The following is a 26,778-nucleotide window of genomic DNA, read 5'->3' as shown; positions in this document are numbered from 1 at the left end:
GGCACCCACCTGGCTTTGCTGCTGCTGCAGCAGGTTCACTTTGTCCAGCAGAGCCTTCTGTTCCTGGAGGAACTTCCTCTCCAGGTCCTACGACAGACCAGTCAGATTCAGCAACAGGGGCACTAACAAGATGTCAACCAAGCTTAATAAGTGCGGCATTATAGAAGCATATCAATATATTGATTATATTATTGTTCTGCAATTTAGAAGCTAATAAATATATTAATCGCATTACTGTACTAAACCAAAAAAATAAATAAAAAATGTTTTGGGCAATTGATTAACAAGACTGGCAAGTGCCAGATAATGTCTCTGGGACAAGCAGGCCAGTAAAGATGCTCTATAAAAATAAACTCAATTGAAATCCAATAGACGAGTGGAAAACAAACTCTTCACAGGAGCATAAAAGACGGGTTGCACTCACACGTATAATCTGATCCCTGATGCTGCCTTCTGCTTCTGCAGTCATCTCCATTGACAGCTGCAGAAGTAATCACGCTGTCACGCATTTCATATCACAGCAACGTCAAGCACGCACATCACCAGAAACCAGAGACGGCAATTCATCTGACTGAACACTAGGGGGCACTCACTGCAATGGAGCAGAACAAAAAGCCAGCTTCTTTGCCAAACAAACAGCATTGCATCATGTTCTAAATGAAAGGGGTTATTCAAGTTCATCAGCCCCCAACTGCGATTTGCCATGTTGAACCTCACTGACCCATTCTGACCCTAATTAAATGGTGGAAACAAGAGACTGACAGCGTGAGCTTAACGGCATCTGACAAAGCACAGAAGCAGCGTACAGCTCGTGGGGGAGGAGCTCTGGAAAGTCCACTGATGAGGCACTTTGGGATAAACGGTCAGTGAAGAGGCTCACTGTCAGTCTCGCCGAGCGTCGCACAGACTGGGCACGGCCAAGTCACCACCTAATGTCACGCCCTTAACGTTCTTCCTTCCTCAGGAGACATAAAAGGGCAGCTAAAGCAGAGCTTTCTCAGGTAGCAGCTGGGCTACAGGTGTAAGTGTCATGAGCGAAGACCTCCGTAAGCGATACCCGCACATGATCCAGCATCGTCACAAATCAAACAGGCGAACAAAATATTTACATCCCTGCAATGTGCTCAATGCCAGCATGAAACACCCCCCCCACCAGCATCTGTTAAAGGCATTAGCACTCACCCGTCGAAGTTTCTCCATCTTTGCAGCTTTAGCTGTTTACAGGACACACACAAAATAGAAAGTTAGTCTTCTGCCATTTCAAACTGAAAATTTCAATTCTTATTCCCCCAACTTTAGGTAAACCTCCCATTCAAATCTATCACTGCTAAAGCTAATGACGCTAAGTCATAGGTGCGGACGATGACAAAACAAGATGTATATGCACAGAAAAGGTGCGGGACGGCGCAAGCTACCTCTGAGCCATGTAGCATTGCTTCATGTACTGGATCGAGAAATCAGCAAAAACGAACACAAACGTGGAAAACCTGTGCTTACAGAACAGGACCCCACAGCACCACAAAAGGCAAACCTCTAAAGTGAACAGCCACCGCAGTCATAACCGTCGTCAGCTGTCATCAAGGAAGAATTTCTACTACAGCTCGTTACTGCCATGGGCAATGAAGCCAGGACAGAGGGCTCCGGGTGTCAGAAGAGCCATTTGGCTGATGTGTCATTTTCCCTGTTTCTCAGCAATCCTGCTTTTATTATAACCTCCGCAGAAAAAAGGAAACAAAATGTATATTTTGAGGAAGCCCAACTGGATATTTACTTAAGCGCTTAAAAAAGCTAGAGAGCATAACACTGCTGGGCAGACCATAGAACACTGGCAGCTGCATGCAAAACCAGAATAAGAAGCTTCCAGCAAAGCAATAAGAGGATAACAGGCCTGTTTTCTATACATCACATGCTGTGAGAGAACTGTCTGAGAGAGCCGCGTTTATCCTGTCTGACTCAACACCTACATGTTTAATGGAGTCTCTGCCACTTCCCTGGTAATTACATACAAGCGCCAAGCTAAATGCTGCACCCAGTTCAGCCCAGAAGAGGTCACCACTTCCTCCGTGCAGCACTGCACTTTCAAGCTGTCTACTTCACACTGAAAACCAAACATCACTTCTGCCAATCAAACAGGAGTCCATCAGGTGTAATGGTCTGTTTTATGGTAGATTATTATGGTTTATGTGCCAGTGAGGAGTCTGACATATCTGATGAAAGGGCGGATTCCAGCCGTTACCTTTAGCAGCGCTCTCCGTAGCATTTCTGATCAGCGCCACCAGCTCTGGGTTCTTGCAGATGCGAGCATAGTAGAGGCTGTCGTGGCCAAAACAGTCCACGGCCGCCACGTCAGCCCCCGCACGCAGCAGGACATCCACAGCCACCTTACAGGAATGCTCACAGCCCAGGATCAGGGCGGTCCTACAGGCCCAGAGGACAGCCGTCAGCCAGTGAGCCACGAGCGGAACGACGGGAGCGGCTGGCATTGAAGCGCACGACTATAATATTGTTAATTCTAAGAAATTGCTGCTGTATTTTTCATGCGATGAGCCTGACATTCTAGAACACTGACCTATAGAAGTTATCAACAATTACCATCATTCCCGCTGCCCTTCACCTAGAAGCAAACAGCTCAGAAATACAGGGACCTGACAGTGACGCACTGAAGGTGGGAGGCAAGGTGAATGGCTTACTTGTTCTGCTTGTCCCGGATGCCGATGTCTGCACCGCGCTCCAGGAGAAGCTGGCAGATTTGGGGACGGCACATTTGGGTGGCCAGCACCAAGGGGGTACGACCATCCTGCATGCAGACAGCAGGGGATGTCTAACTGAGCTCACACACACAGGGATGCAGGCATAATGTAGGCGCATGACCACCACAGAAACAGAAAGGCTTGGCGCAGGAATGCCAAGACGGCACTCACCAAGTCGCAGGAGTTTACAGCTGCGCCACTGTCACATAGGAGCTTGACGCTGGAGCAGCAGCCGGCCATCACTGAAAACCGGAAAGGGCAACGCAGATATCAGAGCAGTATGCTTCAAGGCAAGGGGCTAGACCTTACTCTGCGGGCTCCTCGACTGCAGAGCCCTGGTCCTGCCGGCACCGCGAGAGGACGCGGCAGCTTCAAGAAGCCGGACTACGGCGCAGATGTGGGCTGGTGCTGCATACCCGCATCGTGCAGAGCTGTTCTCCCCTGCAGGTCCAAGTTCCCCACAGGACAGTTGTGCTGCAGAACATGCGAGGAAAGGAAACAGAGCAGGACGGACATTTTATTGGCCAAAACAGGCTCACAAAAACAAGGAATTTCACATGCTCATATATGCATTAAATGTAATACCACACTTACACAAACATAAAAAACAATACATATCCATTTACTGGATTGAATATGTACTCGCAGCATGATTACTATACATATAAATGAAACATCCCCTCTGAACCACGCGGATCTACATCAAAGGCTTTTCGTCAGAGATGTGTCAAGTTCAGGGGGCCAAACACACACCATAAACCATTAACATTACTTGGACCCACCGCTTCTGTTAAAGGGGTGTGAAATCAAAGGGACTGTACTAGTCAGCAATTCTAAAAAAAGGCCGGACTGTCACTCAGGGATGGGAAGGGAGTGCGACGGCATTCCGGCGAGGAGCACAAACATGTCAGAGTGCAGACAGCGCGTCGTCATGCGGCGAGCGCTCGGGGCCCAGCTGTGACCCCCCTATCCCACTCCCCACGCACGGCCCTATAAAAACCCAACTCTCTCCAGCAACAGGCTCCCGATCAAGGACCACGATCGGGTGACTGGGTGTTAACTGGGAGCTGGGAAAGCCAACACCGAGAGAGGCCCAGGCTGGGTCTGCCCCGCGGAAGGCGACACCCACGGGCAGACATTGCACAGACTGCCAGGCGGTCGCAGAGTCAGGCCTCACATTATCGGTCTGACACGTAAGCAGAGCCCCACGGCTCAGCTGGAAGCCGGAGGGGCAACTGTGCCATGGAAACGCATGGGAAGGCATCACACCACAATCATGCACTCAAACGTATCGTCACACACACGCACCTGGAGCAGCTTCTGCACGCAGAGCGAGTGTCCATTGCGGGCAGCCAAATGAAGGGCATTTTTACCTGAAAGAGAGCAAACAGCAGCTCAGTACAGAAACACCACCACCACAGACAGATATTGATGAGCAGGGTGGTAACGAAGAGGCTCTGCTGTTCATACAGGTGACGCTCACCCAGGCAGGTTGAGAGGAAACGCTACGAAGATTTTATATCATGATTATAGTGACCAAAATTATCACGTTATCAGTATTACTGAGGTCTTGATAAATTGTGCTGGAAATGTTTGAATGGTACGGATACACAAACAAATCATTTCACATTAAAAACTTTTTGTGTGCATAAACATTAAAATAGTAACATAGCAAATACCTTATGTAAACATATGAAATCTACGTCAAATGCGGAGTGCTCCAAGCGCCTGCCACCAGAAACTGACGCGTAACAAACCCACGTTGGATGCTTCCCCTGCATCTGGGAGACTTGGGAAGGTTGCTAACTTTGATTAATGCTGGACAGTATTTAATGTGAGTTTTTCCAAAGAGTGGCAATCGCAGTTTTAATGACAATTACAATCTGAAACGATAATTAAAAAAAAACGTAATAGTAAAAAAACATAAGAACGTAAGAAATTTACAAACGACAGAAGGCCATCATTAATAGTGACGATCAGGAATTTTACCGTGAAACTGGTAACCGTTACATTCCTATAGGTAGGATTATCAAAGACAGTTAATCCCCTTAAAAACGCCACTGACTTAATTCACAAGATAAGGTACAACAGGAAGCACCTTCTCCTCATCTTCCCCACCTTCATCTTTCCTCTTACGCAAAATCCCTCAAAACCTCAGTACCAACTTTAAACAACGCAGGTGACTTGGAGAGCTGATGTGTTGCAGAATGGATCATACATTTTACATTAACGGATTAACAGTTTAAAACCAAATTATTTCTGATAAAATCTTAATTGGTTCGAAATGATAGTGTTTTCATACACTTTCCACTAGTGTGTGCGTGGTTCCACTGACCTGGCTGTATGAGTTATGTCACAATGAAAAGCTCCTACCAATAAATAAGTGACATGTATTCACCCTTCAAAGCTACCAGACCCCTAGGGCTAAGCGCGTGATGAGCGCCTCTCACCAGCAGCATCCGTGGCTGTGACGTCGACGCCGTGGCCTAGGATGAGGTTGAGACAGTCCAGGTGCCCTCTGGTGGCCGACAAGTGGAACCTGCAGATAGAGAAGTGAAGACAGGCATGAGTGTCTGCAGGGCATGAGAAAGAGAGACTGAGGGACTACATGTCAGGCCACACCAATGACCGCAAACACACAAATTCATCACTGATAAGCAGCCTGCTGGTGGGCAACAGTCTGTGGCCGGTAGACAGTCCCACATCCAGCACAGGCAGCTTTCTTAACAGCTAAATCCCATCCGTACCTCCCGCTGCTTTCCGCTGTCAGCAAGGCCCTAATTACAATGCATTCCCTGAAACCTGCAGGCCTTGCGGCTCTCCAGAAGCAGCAATGACCCCCTGTGCGGCAGACGATCATTCTTTAAACACACTCAATCCAGCTTATTTGGCTAAGCTGCCGATTATCTCGAATACTTAGAGGCGATTTATCTGCAAAGTCTCTCAGTTCCTTAGACAAGAGTGTAGAAACACAAGCAAAGCACGTCCACCCACACACCCCTGCAATAAGACAACTGACAGGTTAATCTATATTAAAAATGCACTTGCATCAGTGCTACTGCAGACACAGAGCTGAACGGAACTTTCCCTGTTGTGACACTACGACCCAGCTGTCTAGCTTGTTGGCTGTCAGGGCATGGTGCGTGAGCACCATAGGATGCAGGACTCTCTCATAACACTCCATTATCCTCGTCTGTGCCAGGTCTGCTATTAGGTTACTCATGTCAGCCCAGCCCCCATGATGTCCCTCGGAGCAGCACACTGCTGAGGTATCACCCAGCAGACATGACAATCCCAGGCCTGATATACCTCATCAGCCCCCTGTAAAATAGGCTGCTACCTGCAAAAGCCCGGCGGGGCGCGGGCTGTTGTTACTGCGGCTTTTTAGTCACATCATGACACTGGATATTTCTTGTCCTGTATCACCAGTAAGTGGTCAAGGTGTTTTTTTGGTAAACATTAAAAATTTATTGTCTGGTGCTGGTGCTGCCATGAGTTGTACCAACAGACACCGAGCAGCAATCACACGCTTTTGCTCAATATTGTCTCTATAGAATCCAAAAAACTCTCATTCAGCAGAAGACGAATGCCTTTTGGTGACCAGTTCTCCGCTTTTCTCCTTCACTCATTTTTGTAAAAATTTCCCACAAATGTTCCATAATGAGCGAGTCCAGCAGGGACTGGCCTGGTGTAGAGCTAATGCAAAAGCAGAGGAAGTAAACATTGCTTTGTTCATTTTTAACATATAGCAGATAATCTCAAATAAGAGCAATCATTAAAGTGTTTGGGTCTTTTGGGCGGGGAGGGGCGCATTGTATCAGAAAAAAAAATTAAATCACCAAGGTTTCAAAATGCCAGAATAGTGCTGCTTTGGAAAATACTGGCAAATTGCCATATATCTTGGTATGACGTTTGGACAGTGTTATGGTAAGAAAAAATTAGATATCACCCAAACCTAATCTTAACCCAGGTCACTGTTGCCGTCCTTGCAATATGACAATTGCATGTGTTTAACATGCAATGTCGATATTAACACTGCGCACCATGCAGATCTACTTCAAACAATATAGGTACATTAGCTTCTTTAAGATGAAGAGCGTTCATTAAACCTCCAGATAGCTTGGAGATCAGTAGATACTGTCTGCACAGAGAACACCAAAGGATTAATACAACAACAAATTCAGGGTAAGCACCACTTTGGGACCAGTGTGACTATATTGGGACTCCCTATATATTGTTCCTGGGTTATAATGCGACCATGTTGGGACCCTGTATCTATTGGCCCAGAGTAAGAGTGTATCTATGTTGGGACTCCCTATGTATTGGTCCTGGGTTAAAATGTGACTATTTTGGGACTCTGTATCTAATGGCCCAGAGTCAGTGTGACTATGTTGGGACTCCCTATGTATTGGTCCACTCTCATAATGTGCCTATGTTTGGATCTTGCTTACAGTACATTAGACACAACACTAAACATGCTGAAGGACACCTGACTTTGAGAGCTTGGATATTAAAAGCAGGGTTAAGTGAAGATACGTCTGCATCTACATGCTGTCTTCAGGCAGGACCCTGAAATGAATTTTCACCAGTCACAGCCCAGAAGCCAGTGATGTCTATGCCTAACCATCAACTAGGTTCAGTTTACCTAACAGAGGTGTGACCATGAACATCAGCCTCTGTTGTGGAATCATTTTAGGAAACCAAGCCAAATGCAACGTGAGGCCTTCTGCGAAAAGAAAAGTTGGGATCTATAAGGAATCTATATTGCAATTTCAGAAGACTTACAGAAGACAGGCCTGCAAAGCAGATGCATTCCTTGGAACTGAACCAGGAGTGTTTCAAGTGAATAGACAATTAGCTGGTAGTATATGCATTGCTATCTTGCAATCACAAAAAAAATGGCTCACAATCTTTTGCTGATCTAAATCACTCAGTGACTCACCTGCAGGATATCACCATGACAAAGTCTGTCTTAGAAAACATAAGCTACTGACAGCCTGTCGATGAAACATGATCAAGATGGGTTCAACTGGGACACTACAAGTCCCTATTTATTGTTTTACAAATTAAAGTCATTTAACATATCTGAACTAGAGCGAACGTGACAAAACAATGAAGGTTTAATTGTGCGCTATAAAACAGTAGCACTAGTGTCACAGAACTCCACCAAGAATATGTCCTCTGGATGGGACAGTAATGGCCTTGGTCAAATGAGTTCGACAACAGGAAGACACTTTCCTACAATAAACTCAGGCAAGGGTCACGTGTACAAAGCAAATAACTACTGTACAACAGTAATCGCAAAAATTAATTAAAAAAATAAAATAAACAAACAGAATGATAGGAACATAGGGGAGAAAGACTGTGGAATGAATACACTTCACATACATATGTGTACATACAAAAAGCCTATGACTTACGGGGAAGCATTTATACTAACACAATTGGGAAAAGAGCAAAGGAGTCCACAGGGACAATGTGCATGGTTTAATGTGATTGGTCCTACTGTCTGAGGTGATGATGGCCTCCTGACACCGGAGACGGGCCCATTAGAAACCCAGACGCCTGGCATCCTATCGAGGCACCAGCTACTTGAGTGGCTTTCATATCTATGGCACCACGGAAATGAGGTATTTTTAGAGGTAGCTGGGGAGACGACGGGGCGTAAAAACATCTCTGTAAGTAACCTGAGCATATATTATGCCAAAATATTTGTTTTTTTTATTTCTGCATTTAAGACAAATACACCAAAATACACAACATCACCTCTTATAGACCTGAATTGAAGTCGTCACAATGTGCATTTCCGCATGAAAATATTTTTTTGGTCCAGCAAACTTGAAAATATACGATGAATCTCATTTATGGCAACGCAGACATGAAAGATGAAAGATCCAAGAAGGAAGTATGTCACAGAATCGAAGGCTCACTCTCGCTACAAGGTTTGCAGAGTTGCTTCCTGTGACTGTACCTTGTTCTGTTATGGTATTTGATCCAATGAAACAGAGCTGTTATCTTGTCTGAAAAGGTGAGGAGGGCCATCAAAGCCACAAAGCTTTCACTCATCTCTGGCTGACCTTATCTAAATCTAAAAATGCTTAATATATTTCACTTGTTATCTTAAGTCTGCCCTCACGTGTTCAGCAGACAAAAGCTGATTCCAGGTTACTGCAAGGTGGCCTTAGTTTGGTGAAATTTCATTACAGTATTAGATGACAAGCAGATCCCCCTGAAAGCTGGTGGTTTAGAACCTAACATGCTTAACTAAGACCTAAACAAGGCAGCTGCAACCAATCATGGTTTTATAACACTAATTAATGCAAACCTCTACATTTTTTAGGGGACTTTTAAAAAAAGCTGGGCAGAAATACAATAGGTAGGATTTCACACAAGTGAGCTACAATGAACGAAGTGACATTCAGCCTTGCAGCCTGCATTTGTTTACTTTGCTTTGACCCTAAAAATACACAACCTCCGTCCATGTCACTCAGCTGGATGACCGGCTAAAGATAACATGGCAGTTCACCATGGCAACGGAACTGGAGCCGGCACCGGCTCTAAAATTACAATGTGTTTAAGTGCATGTATCAAGTTTAATCGAAATATCTCCTGATGAGGAGGTAAAAAAAAAAAAAAAAAAAAAACACATGTTCTGGGCAGCGGTGATCAAGCGGCCATAACCACAGGGAGGCTGTAACCACGGTCGCGGCTGAAATTAGCATCAGCACGGTGTCTTCACTTCCAGAGCGCAAAACCACGATTCATGCGCAGAGCAGCCCTTGGACACTGGCAGCCTCAATTGCTTTCGTAATCGCTTCCGCATGTTGTGCAAACGAAAGTATTTACATGCAATATATTTTTAAATGAACAGTGCAAGACAGGACAAAAGCGGATGTAATCCCCTTTCAAAGTTACATATAAGGGCATCAACAACCAAGAATGAGTGGAATGCTCCAATAACCAATAGAAGTTACCGCCGTCTTGGAAAAACCAATCCGGGCATGTTGGGGAGTTATTTTTAACCAAGACAGTGCCACACTGCAGTTACAGGGCAGAGTGTGTAGACCGGGCAGCCTGGCTACCTGGATGGAGGAGGAGCCAGCACATTAAGTGTGTATCTACTGCAGGCGGGGCAGCATACTCACGCTGAGCGGCCCTCAACATCCAGCTTGGTGGGGATGATGCCCTTCTTGCTGAGCACGGCGGCCACCTTGTCAACCTCACTCCGTTCCACTGCTTTCATCAACCGGTCATCATACTTGTTCCAGTCCGTGTTCTGGGATAGTGGACATATGCCGTCATGGGGAAACAAGAGGACAAAGCCGGTAAAACTTCCCTAAGTTTTCATGGGTTCTCCCCACATGCACATACACTTGCGCACACACCCAGTGGAATGCTACCAAGAACAATCATGCTATAAGGTACTCCAAATATGCGTTTTCTACACAAATCGCAAAGACAAATCAGCAAGCACACCTGCCAATCAGTTTATTCATAAAAGTACAACTGTTGCACATTTCCATCAACTACAAGGACTAAGTGTTCTCTAGTTTATCAATCAGCTTGGATGTTTCCCAGTGCTCTCAAATACGCAGGAAGGCAAGAGCCAATTTCGGAATGGTAAAAACCATAGCATGTGGGGAACCAATCCCATTTACAAGCAGGAACATGTAAGTGGAGCTGCGAGGCACAGAAAATGTCATGCAGTAAAACCGGCAGAACACCAACAAATAGAACTACAACAACAACAACAACGACGACGACGACGAGCAAACTTTCTTCCTGGGTCTCTGCTCGTCCCCCACAGTTCATCTGGGCCCCCAAAACAGGATTACCCACCCGGCATCACAGAGAAATTCGCTCGTCAGCGGTATACCTACAAAGTACATAGAGGTGCATTTAAGCCATCTGCTCATGTTGGCGGAGAGGCCGTTCGTTCAGCCGGGAGCGGGACAGTCTGCCAAAGAGCTCCCTGCCAGTGTGGGCTGCCGAGGCACTGCCCCGAACTGGCTCAAAAGGTTCCTGCCGGGGAGCGTGTGGCGGCACCCGTCCGGCTTGCAGAGGTGCGTCGTGCGCGTGCTCCTGGGCTTGCCGCCGCTGCTGTCTGCGGCTGCATAGCAGCTCCGCCGGCTGTCCTGAGGCGGGAGGAGAGCACTGGGACGGCTCCTCCTGTGGGCTGAGCCTCTGTGCCGAAAGCCCGAGTCTCACTCACACCCCCCTCTCTCTCTCGCCCGCTCGCCCGCCCGCTCGCTCTTGGAGGCAGCACTGGGGCTCCTCTCTGCTCACCGAATGACACACCTGGCCCACCTCGCTCTGTAAATACGCACGCCCACCCAGCTCCCACATATCCCAGACAACACCGCGCAGGCGGCCCCCTGCACTGCTGCTCACCTCTATTTTTTGACCCTCCCCACCTTCCAGATGACTGATTGGAAAACAGGTCTAATAATACTCCCCACCCCAGCATACCCTGACCATGAGTAACGGCATGTCAGCAGCACCCGGCACCAAAACAAACCTTGCGAGTGCTGGTATGCGCCCGGCACCTAGAAATATTCACCTAGTGGGATTAAGGTGTCGCATTTTAGCCCCCTCCTCCGTTCAGGCCAGGTCAGAGCGGCTGCTAAAGTGAGCAAGGCGCACATGTGAGAATCCCACAGTGCACGGTAGCCTGATTGGGTGTCAGCTTTTACAACCAGCTGTCTGAGACTGCAATCTGCCCCCCCCCCCCCCATCCCCACAACAAGCACAACACACGAGACGAGAGATCTATTTATGAAGAAAGACGTCATTTTTTTTGGAGTGAAGCACAGAGAGAAAAGGGAGAGCTGAGGAACATGAGGGGGTGGGGGACGTTTAATTTACACAGCCTGCGTCAGCAAGGTGTCATTTTGCGGCTGCAGCCGTTAGCCGGCTGGGGATACTGCACAAACACGTGAAAGGACTTTCCACATGACATGTAATATGCAGGACTGAAGGCCCCACTCCTAAACTGCTCTATCCCATAGAAACAATGAGGCAGAAAAGGCATTGCTTTAAATAGTCCTCAGCATCCTGCCGCATGCATTATTAATCACGCCAACATATCCTTCACGGGCTTAATAGTTTAAACGCACAGGACCTTGCAACCGGCTCTCTACAGCATCCTAAGCCATCATGGCGGACACTCTTCCAAGCTACGCCTGATGCACATTGTTTGTTTCTTTGCTCCAAGTCAAGCCCGAGCCAGCATTTGTTGATATTAAGTTCTATGACGTGATGCTATGGTTCATCATACCAGCCAGCTTGCCGAAAACAACCCCCCTTGTCCCACCCGCCAGGTCACAGGGCCATATTCCTGATGGATGAAATCACTGCCTCCTGATGAACTTCACGGCTTTGCAGAGGTGGTGACCCGAAATGATGTCAGCGAGCTTAGAAGGCGCTGGCTCGCGAGGTCAGGCTGCTTCCCCATGCCAGACAGTGGTGCGGTGCCAGATGGTGTGAGTTACATTCACGACCACCCAGGGGGCACAAGAGAGCCAGTCAGCAACTGCGTGGAACAACAGAAGCTAATGAACTACCTTAATGAACGTTTGTCCATTTATTCTTCCTCAGGAATCATCGCAAGGGTATGCTCTCAACAACTCTGCAAGTCTGACTTAAATTCCTGGCTATTCTCTGCACCAAGCAACACCTGTATTTGATAAATCTCAGCTATTACTCAAACAAGCTGATCAAAGAGCTCAGGGTACTAACACCACGGTCACCATACTCTCGACAACAATGTCAAAAAAAAGAGAAAATTCCAACAAAGAAACTGCTTATTAAAAATTTATCACAGACAGAGAAACACCTCTTAAAACTGGACATTTCACGTAAGCAGGAACACAGGCCCCTGGTGGGGAAAAAGGGGGCTGCAACTCGAGCCAAAGCCAACACCAGGATGAAAAGCAGGAACTTTGAATGTGGCTCCAGGGACGGCTGAGGGACACTAAGCAGCTTAGAATGCAGAGAATCCCCCCTGCAGCTTGAGAGGTTGTAGCAGCTGACAATTTGCACCAGCAGTGATTCTACGGCCTTCATATTATACATTAATGCACTGAGCGGTGGTTACAGTTTGGAGAGGAAGCATAAACTGCGATTAGGAGCTCAGTATGCTGTAATCTGCAGCCCACTCGCAGGTCGAGTGGCACCCGAGCAGGAACGGCTGGAGGCCGATGACCGTCTGTCCATATGGCACTGGCAATTGAGACTTTAATTAGAGGGGACCCACCCCCACAGAGCCCCATGCTGCCCAGACCAAAAGCGCATAGGCTGCAGGTTCTGGCTAAAGATGATGGGGCTCACAGCAGATAGCCAACGCCACAGCCATCCAAGATGACGCCCCCGGCGAGTTAAACCTTAGAGGCTAGGTGATTCATACAGACTGCACTCCTGGGAATAATCATGCTTATCTCGAGGGTTATATTTAAAAAAGCAAACACTTTTGGAATGTGGGACAAAATAAAACTATACACCAGAAACAGACCCATTACTCAACAGCTAATTGGCTATTTTACAGAATCATGACCCAAAGGGTGAAACGTAAGAATGAAGACAAACCTGAAACCTGAGGCAACTAAAGCTTTCTCAGAACAACAGAATGATCTCCACCCAGAATTCAGCTGCTGTCAGTTTAAAGTCGAAATGTACACCTATTCAGGTTTACCAGAAACAAATGCTCTGTGACGTCCTGGAGGGAGTTCCAGAGCATACAGGAAGACGCAAGTGCCTGTATGTCTCTGCAGCATCCCAACAGAGTGCCAAAGTTAGCCAACAGCCTTCAGCTAACCCTGTAAGTAAGATGGTGACCCCACTGCACTCTGCGTTTCCGACAGATGACTGGGGTCAGCAAGTTGCTGACCCTGCAGATGCCAGCCATCAGACGCGTCACATAGATATGCTAAAATGAATGTCAAGTATTTAGACCTCGATAATCAATCTCTGATCAGGGGGCCTGTAGCCTACCCCAGGCAGCACATGGTACAAGGCAGGGGTCCACCTTAGATAGGAAGCCAGGGCACTGCAGGATACACACAAGTAGACACCCAGTTATACATTATAGGCAATTCAGTGATGCACCAATTAGCTTAACTACACATCTTGTGACTGTAGGAGGAAATTGGTGTGAATGAGGGAGAGCATGCAAACTCCACATAAAGAGCGGAGGCGAGATTCAGGGCCAGTGTTACCCAGTGAGCCACCGTGCTGTTTTCAAGTGCATCCGAGTACAGCCTGTTCTCTGTAAGAATAGGCATGAGGGAGGCCTAATAATTCTCTATGCGAGTCTGTCTAACAAGCAGTGTGTTGCATGCATATACATATAAATACACACATATAAATACACAGAATAATTTGGCATTATTATTTCAGTGAGTAGTGGTGAAATGGACCTTGATTTATCATCTGTATTCCCATAACTACCCAGCTTCTTACTAGAATCAAAAAAGGCAGAAATAAATATTCAACCAACTATAAGCAAGTAACAGAGGTAAGACATCTATCCAAGAGTGGAGCCATTACTGAACTCGGGCATTGCTGTGTTTTAATACCTAAGCAGCAGTCTCCAAGGAAAATGGTAACTCATTAACTACTGCAACACACAACAAAAGGATTTATATGCAGCCGCCTGTGTTTCTATGTATGTCTATGGCAGTTATAATGGAATGTTAACCAATACAAAGCAATAAAAATGTGGTGAAATCTGGCAGCTTATCCAACATCCTGGAACAACAGTACAACTTACACACTTTGCCCCATAATGGTTACTACAGAAAAGAAAAACACCAGCTCTAAAAAACTAAAATACAAATCAAGGGATCGCCAGCACCTTCCTTGGACAGACACCAACAAATGCGTATTACCATGCAACAATGATCACACCTGGAGAAAAGCAACATCCCCAGTTTCAAGCACGGGAGTGACGTTTTCACCTTTCCAGCACTATGAAAGTGCATGCCTCTGTCTTTACACTAAGCAGTGGATTTCACACCAATGGTGCTTTTCTGCTGGCATGCAGGAACCGAACCGTACCTAAGCCTACTGCAAAGAAAGACTAATTGCAGTGCAGGTCCAACTCGCTTCATGTTTTCCACTACAGATAATCCATGTGCAGAACACCGGTATCTCTGTGCATTTTGACCAATCAGATGGTGGTGATGCAACCAGCTCGGTTTGGTCATGCTTTCAGTCCTGCTAGTAAGCAAGGCCATGTCAGTGCAGGTATGGCTATGGTATAGCTCGCCTACTTTACAGTGGAAAACCTCCAGTTCGCAGTACAACTCGGGTACAACCCGGTTCTTAGTGGCAGTGGAAAAGCACCACACCTCAGAAGCACTACTGACTCAGGCCCTTTGGCTAAATCCTGATAAACCAAGACTGTCAGGCTGAAAAATTAAATTGATCTTTCTAGGAATTATTTTGCAGAATTCCTCAGATGCTTGGGAACAATTGTTTTCAGCCAAGAAGTCCCCTTACCCCACCACCATCCACCATTTCTTCATGTTGTTTTTGGATCCGAATAATGGAACAAAAACAAAATGAAACATTAAACTTCACTACACAGAGTAACAAGACTGCAGACCAAAATAATAAAAAGGCCAAAGTCTGGCCCAGCAGCACTTTGTCTTCCGTGGTGAACATGCTGATTCTGTACAGTCCCTGGGACAACTATACTGGACCCTCTACCAGAAGCAGAACAGCCTGGAGAGCCAGAATTAAAGGACATACATGCCTTCTACAGTCCCGCCTCCCACCGGCAGCTGCTCATCAATGTGGCCCTCAGCAGCGTGTGGCTCAGTGGGCTAAGCCTGTGTGCTTGTAATCACAAGGTCGCCGGTTCAAACCCAGTCTCAGCATGTCTATGGGTCCTTGAGCAAGGCCCTTAACCCCCAGCTCCCTGGGCGCCGCTACGGGTGGCAACCCTTTGAGGACAGCTAGCTCTACAAAGAGCAAGTTGAGGGAGGCGTAAAGATCATTTCGCCATGGGGATTAATAAAGTGATTATTATTATTATTGTTGTTGTTGTTGTTGTTGTTGTTGTTAAGTGGCTGCCGCAAGACTACCTGCCTGTGGACAAAGCAGCGTGGCCTCAGTCAGCACAGGGTCCTGGCACCAGTAATAGCACCAAGATGCAGCCATAAAAGGAGGCAGGATGTAACACAATGGCTGTGACTACACCTAAATCTTCACCCACATTTAACAATGGCCAGACCCCTGTCAATCACTATAGTAACCAAGTAATGATAGAGAGAAAGCTACAATTCCCACAGAAAAGGAATATCACTCTGCACTTTGAATACGACTTCTACCTGAAAATACAAAACCTGTTTAACCAGTTCATGTGGGTGGGCAAGAATCAGACCAAATGTCTGGTTCACAACGCTCAGGACCATAAAGTGCAAGCATAGGTTGATTTTTATATTTAACTTTCCCCCCATCACACACAGTGTTTTTTCCCCTCATTAATTTCCACAGAGATCAGGCTTTCAATTACTTGCCTGGTCAGGATGTTCTCCTACCATCACTAGGTCTGATGGGAGAATGGGAGCAGCAGGATGACCAGGTCAGGTGGAGGACAGCCATGGGCTATGCGTGAGCCCCCAACTGCTGTTATGTTATTCAACATAACAGTTTCGGTATCACAATATATACTGAAAGTGCGACTAGGTATTATTCAATCTTTTTTCACATAGACAAGATGGAAACCGCCATTACCCACTGCCCACCTCTTGCCGATACACAGGGCAACAAAAGTGAGATACGGTGTTATTTTGGTTTTAAATCTATTGGACAGATCATTGATATTAAGGACAGATCATTGATATTAAGGTACCAAACCTGGTATGGGTATCAAAGATTTTGGTATCGATCCAACTCTACCCCATAAAGAATGAGGAATGGGGCAAGAGAATACAGATGAGGGGTCAAAAGGGGACTGTGGCACTGCGGGACAGGGCCCAGGTTTGGCCCAGTCCAGAGGGAGAATGCTTTGAGGAAGTGCTGGGCACACGGCTGGAAAGCTTTGATATGTGGGACCTGTGAACTCCCACCCCACGCACAGGGGCACAACTCAGCACTGGGCTTCAAAGGGCTGCTTTTCACAAGAACCAGTACAGAGCAGCAGTGCTTGTGAACTCATCCCATTTATTAAAAATCTTGTGGAAGTGTGCTGTACAGCAATCTGCACGGGCAGGTTGCTAGAGGCAGGAACTACCTCAGATAAAAACATTGCTGAAGATAACATTTGCCAACATGTTTTAGACAAACAATTGTGAGATAACAACCAGAAAGACTTTATTTTGTAGACGATACAGAACATGGCAAAAAAAATATTTAAGAATAAGTCAGACAATCTTGCATATATTACATACTTTGCCTAAGAGAAGAAAATAATGACAAAGCGGTGTAGTTTATAAAGGACAACAGTGAAACTACATCTTATCCTGTGATGGAGGTAAAACTCCTCCCTTCCTGTCTGTTGGACAGTCACCAGGATACCAGAGATGTATCTTGTTCCCAGGAAGGACGAGCAGTTGTCCTGCCTGTACTCGTATCCAACAAAGCAGCTTCAGGGCGAGGCTCCATCTGGTGAAGGAGGGCCCTCCCTGGAGGACTGAGGGGGATAGGGTTGGGTTCTTCAGGCCCAGATGACCCGAGGCCTGGATTGGGAGGGAGCTACACTCCCCGTGGGCCTGGAATGCATGACGCCCAGCTCGAGCTCAGTAATTCACTACCACACGCTCAAGAAGAGAACTTGCCTAAACAATGGCCGGGTGCACTGACAAGTCCCAGTTAGAATCAACACGTACACCTTGGCTCAGGGCAGAAGACTGCCAAACATGAAATCGGTCCATGAAACCCGAGAAATCCTGCTTTTTAGAACCCAAATCGAGAGTAGAATGCTGAACACACATTTGAAAGAACCTTTTATCACAACAAACTAAGTGTCCATAAACTCTTAGTTCAAGGTTTTCTGATTATGTAATGTAGAGCTAAGATTTAATACAATTTCTTTCTGTGAAGGAACAGCTTTAGGCCTGTATATTCTTTTCAGTAGTTTATAGTAAACAAGCCATCAGTTGCAGCAAGTATTCCATATAAACCACTGAAGTTCTATCATAATATTTATAATATAGAACACAATCAGGATAACCATGAGGAAAAAAAATTATATAAAATTATTCCATGAGAGTCAATATGCAAGCACAGGGCTGTTCGATGCTCGAATCTGATCATCTATGTGGTGAAATCAAATAGGTGGCCTGTGGATGAAGTTGCAATAGAAATCTCCAGATACATCAATAGGGATTCAAAGTTTAACTTCCTGAGTGAACAAAGTCCGCAAAGAGTGAGGAGCTAATCGCCAGAGTCAGCCTGCACCTTTTTGGTATCATCATTCCAGTGGGTGTTGCTGATAAACCAGGTGGCTTGGACCATTTCCTCACTGCTAACCACTAGACAAGCTTGCTGCGAGGCCAATTAGGTCATTTAGCAGAGCTGTTTAAATTTAGGATAGCAGCTGACTGTGACCCTCCCCGGTAAAAGCTGCTTGCAAATTAAACAAAGGAGTAAATTCACTAATGACATGGAGCGGTTCCCATGAAATCCCAGAGGACTAATGCTATTCATCCAATCCTCCCCTGTTTTTCCTTCAGGTAACATGATAAATATTAGCCCAAGTTGTCTCCATTAAATATAAATATAGGGAAGGAGTTTGCATCAGCGCTAACGGATAAGAGACAACCTGAATGTGCTTACTGGGGAGAAAATGGTTCATTGACCTCCTGCCTGACAGCACAGCCAAAGGGGCCTCAATCCACATTCATGTCTCGTAATACTGGAGTGGTTACTCATGCAAGAATAAGCTTCAATCGCTGTTGTCTGGTTCCCAGCACGCTGCCTCCCTCCCACCCCCACTGGGTGTGAGCAGACTTTCAGAGAAGCACCACAGTTCTCACATAGGCAGCCCAGGACCTGCTGGCTCTTAAGGTGCCCCAAAGACCTGCCCACGCCTGGTGAATTCTGCCTTCTGCACCACATTTTGTCAGCAAGTGACCCACGCCACATCAGGCCTCAAGTTAAACTATTATTTTACATATAGTCTTATTCTATTGTATTTTATGTTATATTACAGAGGCCTTAAATAAAACTAAATCCTCACAGCTTTGTGTGCTGTAAGGAAATTAATATAAAACACAGAACATAAAAAGGCAGATTATCAAAAACAAGGAATGTGTGCTATTATTACAAGTACGTAGGGGAAAAAATGCAAATTCTTACTTGTCTGATGCCATCGACATTATTAACCCCAATCCTGTTTCTGCATGAAGAGTCAGAAAATTGATTCATGGTTTAGCTATAAATTCAATTTTCAGTGTTATGGCTGCCAGAACAAAAATTACAGTAAAACTAGGTACAACTTAAAAGACGGAAACTGCCTAAAAAAATAAGATAAGCTGTTAGCCAATAACCATAAGCACTGGAAACATGCATGTCATATAAAAAGAGGGTTGGAAATAGAGGCACATGAACCATAGATTCCTGCAGGAATGGTGCTGAGCACAGGCAGATTGTAATAGCAGCATGTGCAAACAGAGCCCTGCCTTTTGTGACAGTGAAGCCTGGAGGAAAATCTGCAAACGATCAGTTTTCATTCCCTCCCATTCCCTTTCCCAAATACAATAAAGGAAATGGTCTCAACAAAACTGCCACCACTCTGTTCATTCCCCTTTAATAAGCTCTCCTGTCCAACTGTACGGACACTGAACAGAAATAAAACAGTCTTTTACAAACACTGAATTTTTAACAAAACTGCTTTTTGTTTTTTTTTTTTTTTAATGGAAGCTGAAATACTAAAGCATGTGAAAGAATTCTAAACAACACAGCACTCAATGGAGTTTGGACAAAGACCCATTTATCAGGCGAAAGCCAGCTACCGACACAAAGGCTACAGAGAAGAGAAAGACAGTTGAGGCTCTACAATGTCACATGTCAGTAAAGCATCGTCTACAGGTTATACCCTTCAAAGTTGGGGTCAACATGCTTATTTGGGGATGAAAGTACCTTTTCCTGTTTTATATGCAAGGGTCAATTTAGAGAAGGGTTTAGAGAATTTTTAAGGAAGACCTAGTGAACTTAACTGGTCTATTTTGACTTGGTCCCAACTTACGAAATTAAGCAGAAAAACACAGTTTGCAACCCACAGTAACCCATTGTCTTAGGGGAGCATAACACAATATAAGATGACACTACAAAGTCGCTTTCAGGAAAAACTGCATCAGTGTGGTAAATTTACAGAAAGCATGTTAGATTTTTGACCAGTTAATCGCTTTGTGATTACAGGTTGTTTAGCCATGGAATTTCACCCTGCCTGTCAGCTCTCCAGTACTGGTCACCACATGAACATAGGAACTGTCCACAGTGACGGCCAATGAATAACATTCCCAAACAGAGCACTTTTAAATTGGCTCCACAACCAGACCTCGGATCACTCATTTTTCAAATGAATTGGCCACTAGGCTTGGGGTAGGCAGTCAGGGAGAGAGGACTGCCAAACATCCATGGGGTTTGTGGCCCAAGCTTGGCTGAGCAGAATACAAATGGCACAACGGCAAAAGGATTGCGATATTAGGAGGTCGGATAAGTTTTAACCCAATCATGAGTCAGACTTAAGGGCATGCTTGCATCTTCCCCAAACAAGAGAAATCCCACAGTCTCAGCTATAAATCAGTGCAAGGAATGTCACTCACCCCAAAATAAAGTTACCAGGAAAGAAATCTCTATTAAAAACAGAAACACATAGCCTGCAAGATGCTTTCACAATAAGAAACATAAGGCAAACAGGCCTATGATTTATTGGCACAAAAATATCCTTTAAGTCATAGCTTTTAGCGGGCCGCGTTCCGAAAAACGTGACATTACTCCAATGACTTCTTACGCTTGCAGATCTGATTCTTCGGACAGCCATCAACGTCGAAAGCAGCATCAGAGCCACGTATCATTAAAACTACGGTCATTAAATCAGCAGTTAGTATTTCAAGCATCAATTTACAATAAAAAGTAACTTCTAACACGAAGCTGAGCTTCTTCTGATTTAATGACTAGTCTGTACCGCTTTCAAAGCTCACTTCTGTGTTCTGAATGGACCACATCCTCACGATGGAAGCATGTAAAGTTCACAAACATCTACACTCAGTTACTACCACCATCATCGGGAGCTCATATCACTAACAGGGAGCTGCAGGGAATGTCAGTTCCGATCTGAAGGCAGCGCAAAACCAGCGACGCCGTCCCTCGCATCTCCAGTATGGTTAAAACTCACCACAACCGCCACTGATTTTACTAAAACCTCACCCGCCGGCTTTAAAAACCGGCCTTTAAAACCAACACTACTCAACGGCATCACTCATTACCGTCGTCTCGCAACTGCGAGCGACCAGCTGAGCGAAACTGATCGCCAGCCAGCCGAAAGTGATCCAGCCGGCTGCGCGAAACTGCGACAGGCAAAGGTGTGGTGTGTAATAAATAACTATGATCGCAAAAGAAGTGTTTTTTCCTTTCCTGTCGTAAAGTCAGTTTGGCTGTATCCTTGTATTTGTAAAGTCCCATTAAATGAATAAAATCAACAATTTAAACAGAAAACTGTTACTGAACCGGGCTGCGTAGTACTTTTAAGAGTAAGTAGAAATGTAGCGTCTCGTTACTGCACAACGTTGTACACGCCATTAACGGGAATTTAGATGTGTATATGCATTCAGGGAGTTTGACAGGCGGCCGATTAAAGCCGGACCGCAAGGCGCGTGACCTCGCGCGAGCTCCCCGCCTCAGATATAACTCACCGTGATTGTAACTTCTTGCTTCTTCAATCGGTACTTCAAACTCTTCATTTTTCACTTCTTAGTCGGTGACCGCCTATACTCTTTTTATTAACTCATACACTGCAACTGGGGAATAAAGGAGTGCCTCCGAGTTCGTCGAGTTATTTCATACGACCCGAAACAACTTTTTTTTCGGGGAGGGGAGATGTTAATAAAAATCTCACACTTTCCACCTGAAGCCTTCCCGACCTGTTAGAAAACTGACTGATCGGAGAGCCAATGGTAGGGAAAATTCGGACAGAAGCAAATGCAACATCCAATAAAGTGCGTTTTTGGGCGGGACTTCCTCAGTAGTTCCGATCAGGATTGATTCTGGATTGGGGAAAACAACCTGAGATGAGCTAGCCCTCTGACGTCACTCCTACCTGGGAAGCGGGCCCCCAGTTACGTTTGCTGGGCGGCGAACGCGAGCGAATTCAACATCAGTTTACTCCCTAGTGGTCTGGCAATGTTTTTCACACCTGTTTGCATCTGTGCTACGGTATTAATAAATAATTTACCAATGAAACCCAATCGCCGTATTACTAGTTGACATAATCACCCTAACCAAAACCGAACTTTCAACAAAGCCATACGTTTTTAGGGAAGCAAATAGTAAGACTTCTGTTAAGTCCTGCGTTTGCCTGTATGAACACCTATTCCTTATAGGTGGTGAAAATTACACACGGCTCGTACAGGTGGCTGAAGGGTGCATCGGTTTCTGTCAATTCCGGGTATAAATCAGAAACGTACAGTTTGATAACAATGCTTAGGATGTATTATCTGCCTCACGTTTACGTTCCCTTCTGCCAAATGAACAGATAAATACGTGTAAACAGTAATATGATGGTCATAATTATAAGTAGATTTGAACAAAAACCAATTTAACAGATATGATTTTAGAAGGGGTATGGGATAGAATTAAAAATATGTTAAAACACTGAAAATTACAAAACCAAAGAAATGTTCGGTTGGTAGCCTACGTTTGACTGGTATCGGTTAGTTCAACAGTTCTCTTTGAGAAATTTTGCTAATCTTTGAAGATGCTATGCAATTGCTGCTCGCTTCTGAGGTATCACTGGGAGTGTTGGACGGATATGGATACACTGGAACATTCAGGGGCCTGCACTTTACAGGGGTCCATGAATAGGTAAAATTATTCATAACATTTCGGGGAGGTGGAGGCAGAATTTCTAGGTATGCCCTTGGGTGTAACGGCTGAATATACTGCAGTTAATAAAATTGTGTTTGCTTTCAGAATGCCGCTGTACAAAATTTAATCTGAATTCCTCTGGTAAATTTCATTCTTACTAAATCTGAAATTAACGTAAAACACCGCTCGTAAGCGTTATGGCCATTTGTAATCAGTCTCACAAATTGAAGACGGAGAATTGCATAATCACCACAATATATTAAAGGTTAATTTTGCTAATGTGAAAATACGAACAAAAAAGACGAGTTATAGGAGTAAATCGGTTTGGATTGTATTACATTGCATTTGATAATCAAATTCCTAAAGAAGAGTTTGGTCGCCCTCTTCTGGCGTGATTACAGACCTGCACAGATCTGAACTGTCTTTTGTCTATCCCCAAAAATGCAGCTGCAAGGACGAATGATTACCATTTTAGGAAACACATATATATGTCTGTTACTGATATTGATATTGTATATGATATTGTACTGCATAAATACTGTAGTGAACATTTTTTGCTTACATATCAATTCACCCAACATTCTTCCATCCTCATTCTAACTACTTATTCTGGTCAGGGTCACTGGAGTTTACATAAGCGACTAATAAAAAATATTCACAAAGATGTAAATGCATTTGCAACACGGTTATACATGTAACATCTTTTAAAAGGATTCTGTTTTCTGTAAGACTTTATTCTTTAAAAAATATACACCAAAAACAATGACAAAAATATACAATAGCATAAATGAAAAGAGCTATTGTGATTTCATGGGCTACTGATCAGTAATGGTCTGATTGCTGCCATGGGCTGAAGGCTTTTCACGCCTAATGCCCATGCTCAGAACAGCCCCACGGGATGTTTCTGGCATGCATTTTTAATGCTCTTAAAATCTCTTATTGTTAGTACTGTAATTGCTAAGAGCAATGCCATGTCACAGAAGTCCAGTATGATTCTATTTCATGTGGCTGTTCAGGTATCAAACAAGCCCTGTGCCTCTCTCCAGACCACATGATGAAAGACTTATCTTTTTTCATCTCCACTGCCATTTCATGTTTCCATGGAAACAGTGTTACCATGGATCTCTTGCTTCATATTGCTGCCATGTCCAGGATCTGCATCACAGGAGTGCAGAGAGGACCGTAAAAGCTCTTAAAGCTACCAGCGCTACAATCAAAACACAATGTGACGGGAAACTACAATTATAAATGCGTTTTTTAACCTGTTGCTCTGGTGTTGCTGTTTTTTAAAGATAACTACAATATTTATTTTTTGCAATGTTCAATTTAAATATACTGCTTAATGTGTCCTAAATTAACCTGCAATGGCGCTAATATTACTAGAAGCCAACATTTATGCATCAATCATTTATTTATATAATGGCGCAGAGAGCCTGGGACGGATGAGCCATTCATAGTATGATATGATGGCCTCTAAGATTCTTCCTGACATACGGAGAGCTGGCTCTGCCTAATGTGTTACGGCCACCCTGAGATTTTATCATCAGAACTCTAAGCCTTGAGTGGCAGTTCTTTCATAAGATCCAAATGAACAATATAGCAATTAGAGATATTTGCTCTGGGCTGTTAAAGTGGTTCCAAAACAATTTGGTTATAGAGCATATGGCAGTGAAGAGACAGGCCAAATTTGTCATTTTCCCTGAGGAAAAAAATACATGTTGACCAGGCTGATGCTGTAAAGCGGGTACTTCTGCTAAGCAGAAAAGCAGGCTTGAGGCCAGACATCAAGGAGAGACGGCACATGCAGTCCCACCTCTCTCCAGACTGTAGCTGGATTAGATTTTAGAGAAAATAAAACATTCCTGAGACTATTACCTCCCTTCCTTTAATAGATATCCTGACACCGAATCAAGTTGCACCAGAAAACCAGGACATTAATTTTAGCTTTCCATATTAATATTTAATGTAGGTTAATGCAAAATTCTGTTCAAATTTCATTTCCTTTTCAGAAAAGAGCAATCTACAAACTGAAATATCATGCTGCATATTGTTGCTTATCTGCAGTTGTTAGAAGATAAACATCAATGAAAGACCAAGAGAGAATGAAAGCAACAGGAAAGGACAGTTAAATGGATGACGTGTCCTGCTGAGACTGACGAGTCCTGCCATTTTACTCAGCATCAGGAGGTGTGTATGATTTGCCAGGGCAGAACATATCGAAAGACGACGTACCTGAAGTTTGGATTGTATGATATGGGTCAGATGCTGCTCACCTGGCACATGGTATTTTTAAAATAGCCCAAAAACCCATAAACCTTGTGGAGTCTCATCACAGAGTCTGAAAGGACATACAAGGACAAACAGGCGACTGGTGACCAGGAAGAATCCCCCCGACCACAAAAACAGCTCATATATTATTTACACAGCAGTAACTTATTTAAATGTTATGGGGAACCAACCCGGCACACGATTGACTTTATAAGTTTAAACTCCTCACCTGCTGACTTGATCCTGATGTACAACACTATCAGTATTACTTCAGTTACACTCACTTTGCTCGAAGTCAACATCGTGCATCATCACCAGCATGGGGGCTCATCAGTGTATATATATATATATATATATATATTACACGCACACACACAGTGTGGCTATAATTGGGTCCATAATAAATGATGCAGAGTCTCTGCTGAACTTTTCATTGGTTCCAGCACAGAGAAATCATATGAGAGCATTTGCTGTATCACAAGGAAGCCAGGTTACACAAATACTGTTAACCATAAGCACTGCTCAAGATAAAACAGCAACATAGACCAGTATTGCTTAACCATTAATAACCATTCCAGTTATACATTTAATGGATTATAATTCACCAAGAGGTTTTTAAAACCCCAATAAATGTTTTGAAAAGCAAAAACCCAATTTATTTCCCTACAATGGTTCATGCACCTTAAAAGATCGCTTCCCTGAGGGTTTCTGTGGAACAACCTGTTTAATTCATTAAAACACAAGTGACACAGTAAAATCGTTGCAATAACAGAAGATTTTCTATCATCTGAAAAAATCAAAATTTCAATCCATGAAACCAAATATGGTAAAAATGGTACTTGCCACAGCACCAAATACCCAACAATACACATCATAGCATATAAATAGCAGGAAGAATGACACTACAGCGTTACTCCCAAAATAACCAGAAGAAAGAAAAGTATCTCAAAAAAATGTACCAAGGCCATTCTTCGGGAGGGGGGGTGATTTAAAGGGAAAAATGTGTTTTATTTAGTGTTTGTAGACAGCGAACCAAAGGCTGATGAAGAATCACAGGTGGGACAAAAAAATAAATATACATCAATGTTCAGGTCATGTACGTAAGAGGAAATCCAACAAGTGTGGCATCGTTTGCTGTGCTTAAAGCGTCAGCCTTCAAGCACACAGACGATTTGTCCATCTGCCTTTGGCACTCGCACATCACACAGGGGAACTGCCAGCCCTGAGCAGCAGCACCGCACCACACCACACCGAGCGCACTTCAGACTGACAGGCTTCCATTTCCAGCAGGAAACGTTACAATGAAAAATGCACTTTGAATAGTGATTCTTTCAAAACATCTCCTAATGCTGCTTTTTTAAATTTTAACTCCAGACAAATGAAAAAACATCTAGGACCACAGAGCACTTAGACAGAAATCCTGTCAGTCATTTGGAGGTTCTCAGATCACGAAACAGCATAAATTCATCATACGGGTTACAAAGAGAGAGCCAAAACTGACATTGGTACACACCCAGGTTTATAAATAGCAGAACACACAACCATGCCCAGTATTGTACAGGATAACAACATCCAGCTTCAGTGCCATTAGTACTGCAATATAAGGCAAGCAGTCACTAACAGAATCTGTTCATTGTTCCTATAAAATCCCAAATTCCTGATCTCAGATTTCAAAACTGCATTAACAGGGCTGCCATGAAAGCCAGAATAAGGATTTCAGACACAAACG

At 44.5% G+C, this 26,778-nt stretch overlaps 1 protein-coding gene across 2 annotated transcripts in view; it reads right to left on the bottom strand.

The window, feature by feature from the left end:
- LOC111845604 (uveal autoantigen with coiled-coil domains and ankyrin repeats protein) overlaps positions 1-21,833 on the bottom strand; it is a 29,706-nt gene extending 7,873 nt beyond the window's left edge. Inside the window, exons 1-11 of one of the 2 annotated variants that reach the window (XM_023815140.2) lie at positions 21,611-21,833; positions 9,896-10,026; positions 5,201-5,289; positions 4,059-4,123; positions 3,167-3,224; positions 2,922-2,992; positions 2,691-2,797; positions 2,237-2,418; positions 1,183-1,214; positions 425-481; positions 10-87 (exon numbers count right to left, since the gene is read on the bottom strand). In XM_023815140.2, coding sequence (XP_023670908.1) covers positions 10-87; positions 425-481; positions 1,183-1,214; positions 2,237-2,418; positions 2,691-2,797; positions 2,922-2,992; positions 3,167-3,224; positions 4,059-4,123; positions 5,201-5,289; positions 9,896-10,026; positions 21,611-21,658 — 918 coding nt within the window. In that variant the 5' untranslated portion in view covers positions 21,659-21,833. Of the gene's footprint in view, positions 1-9; positions 88-424; positions 482-1,182; positions 1,215-2,236; positions 2,419-2,690; positions 2,798-2,921; positions 2,993-3,166; positions 3,225-4,058; positions 4,124-5,200; positions 5,290-9,895; positions 10,027-10,630; positions 11,201-21,610 lie in introns of those variants that run through there. The other variant, XM_023815141.2, reaches the window with a different exon arrangement.
- Between the last annotated feature and the right edge of the window lie 4,945 nt (positions 21,834-26,778).

This window comes from Paramormyrops kingsleyae, chromosome 11 (assembly GCF_048594095.1).
Source record: "Paramormyrops kingsleyae isolate MSU_618 chromosome 11, PKINGS_0.4, whole genome shotgun sequence".
Classification (NCBI taxonomy): domain Eukaryota; kingdom Metazoa; phylum Chordata; class Actinopteri; order Osteoglossiformes; family Mormyridae; genus Paramormyrops; species Paramormyrops kingsleyae.
Note: the sequence above shows the minus strand (reverse complement) of the source record. Positions and strands in the feature narration are given on the sequence as shown.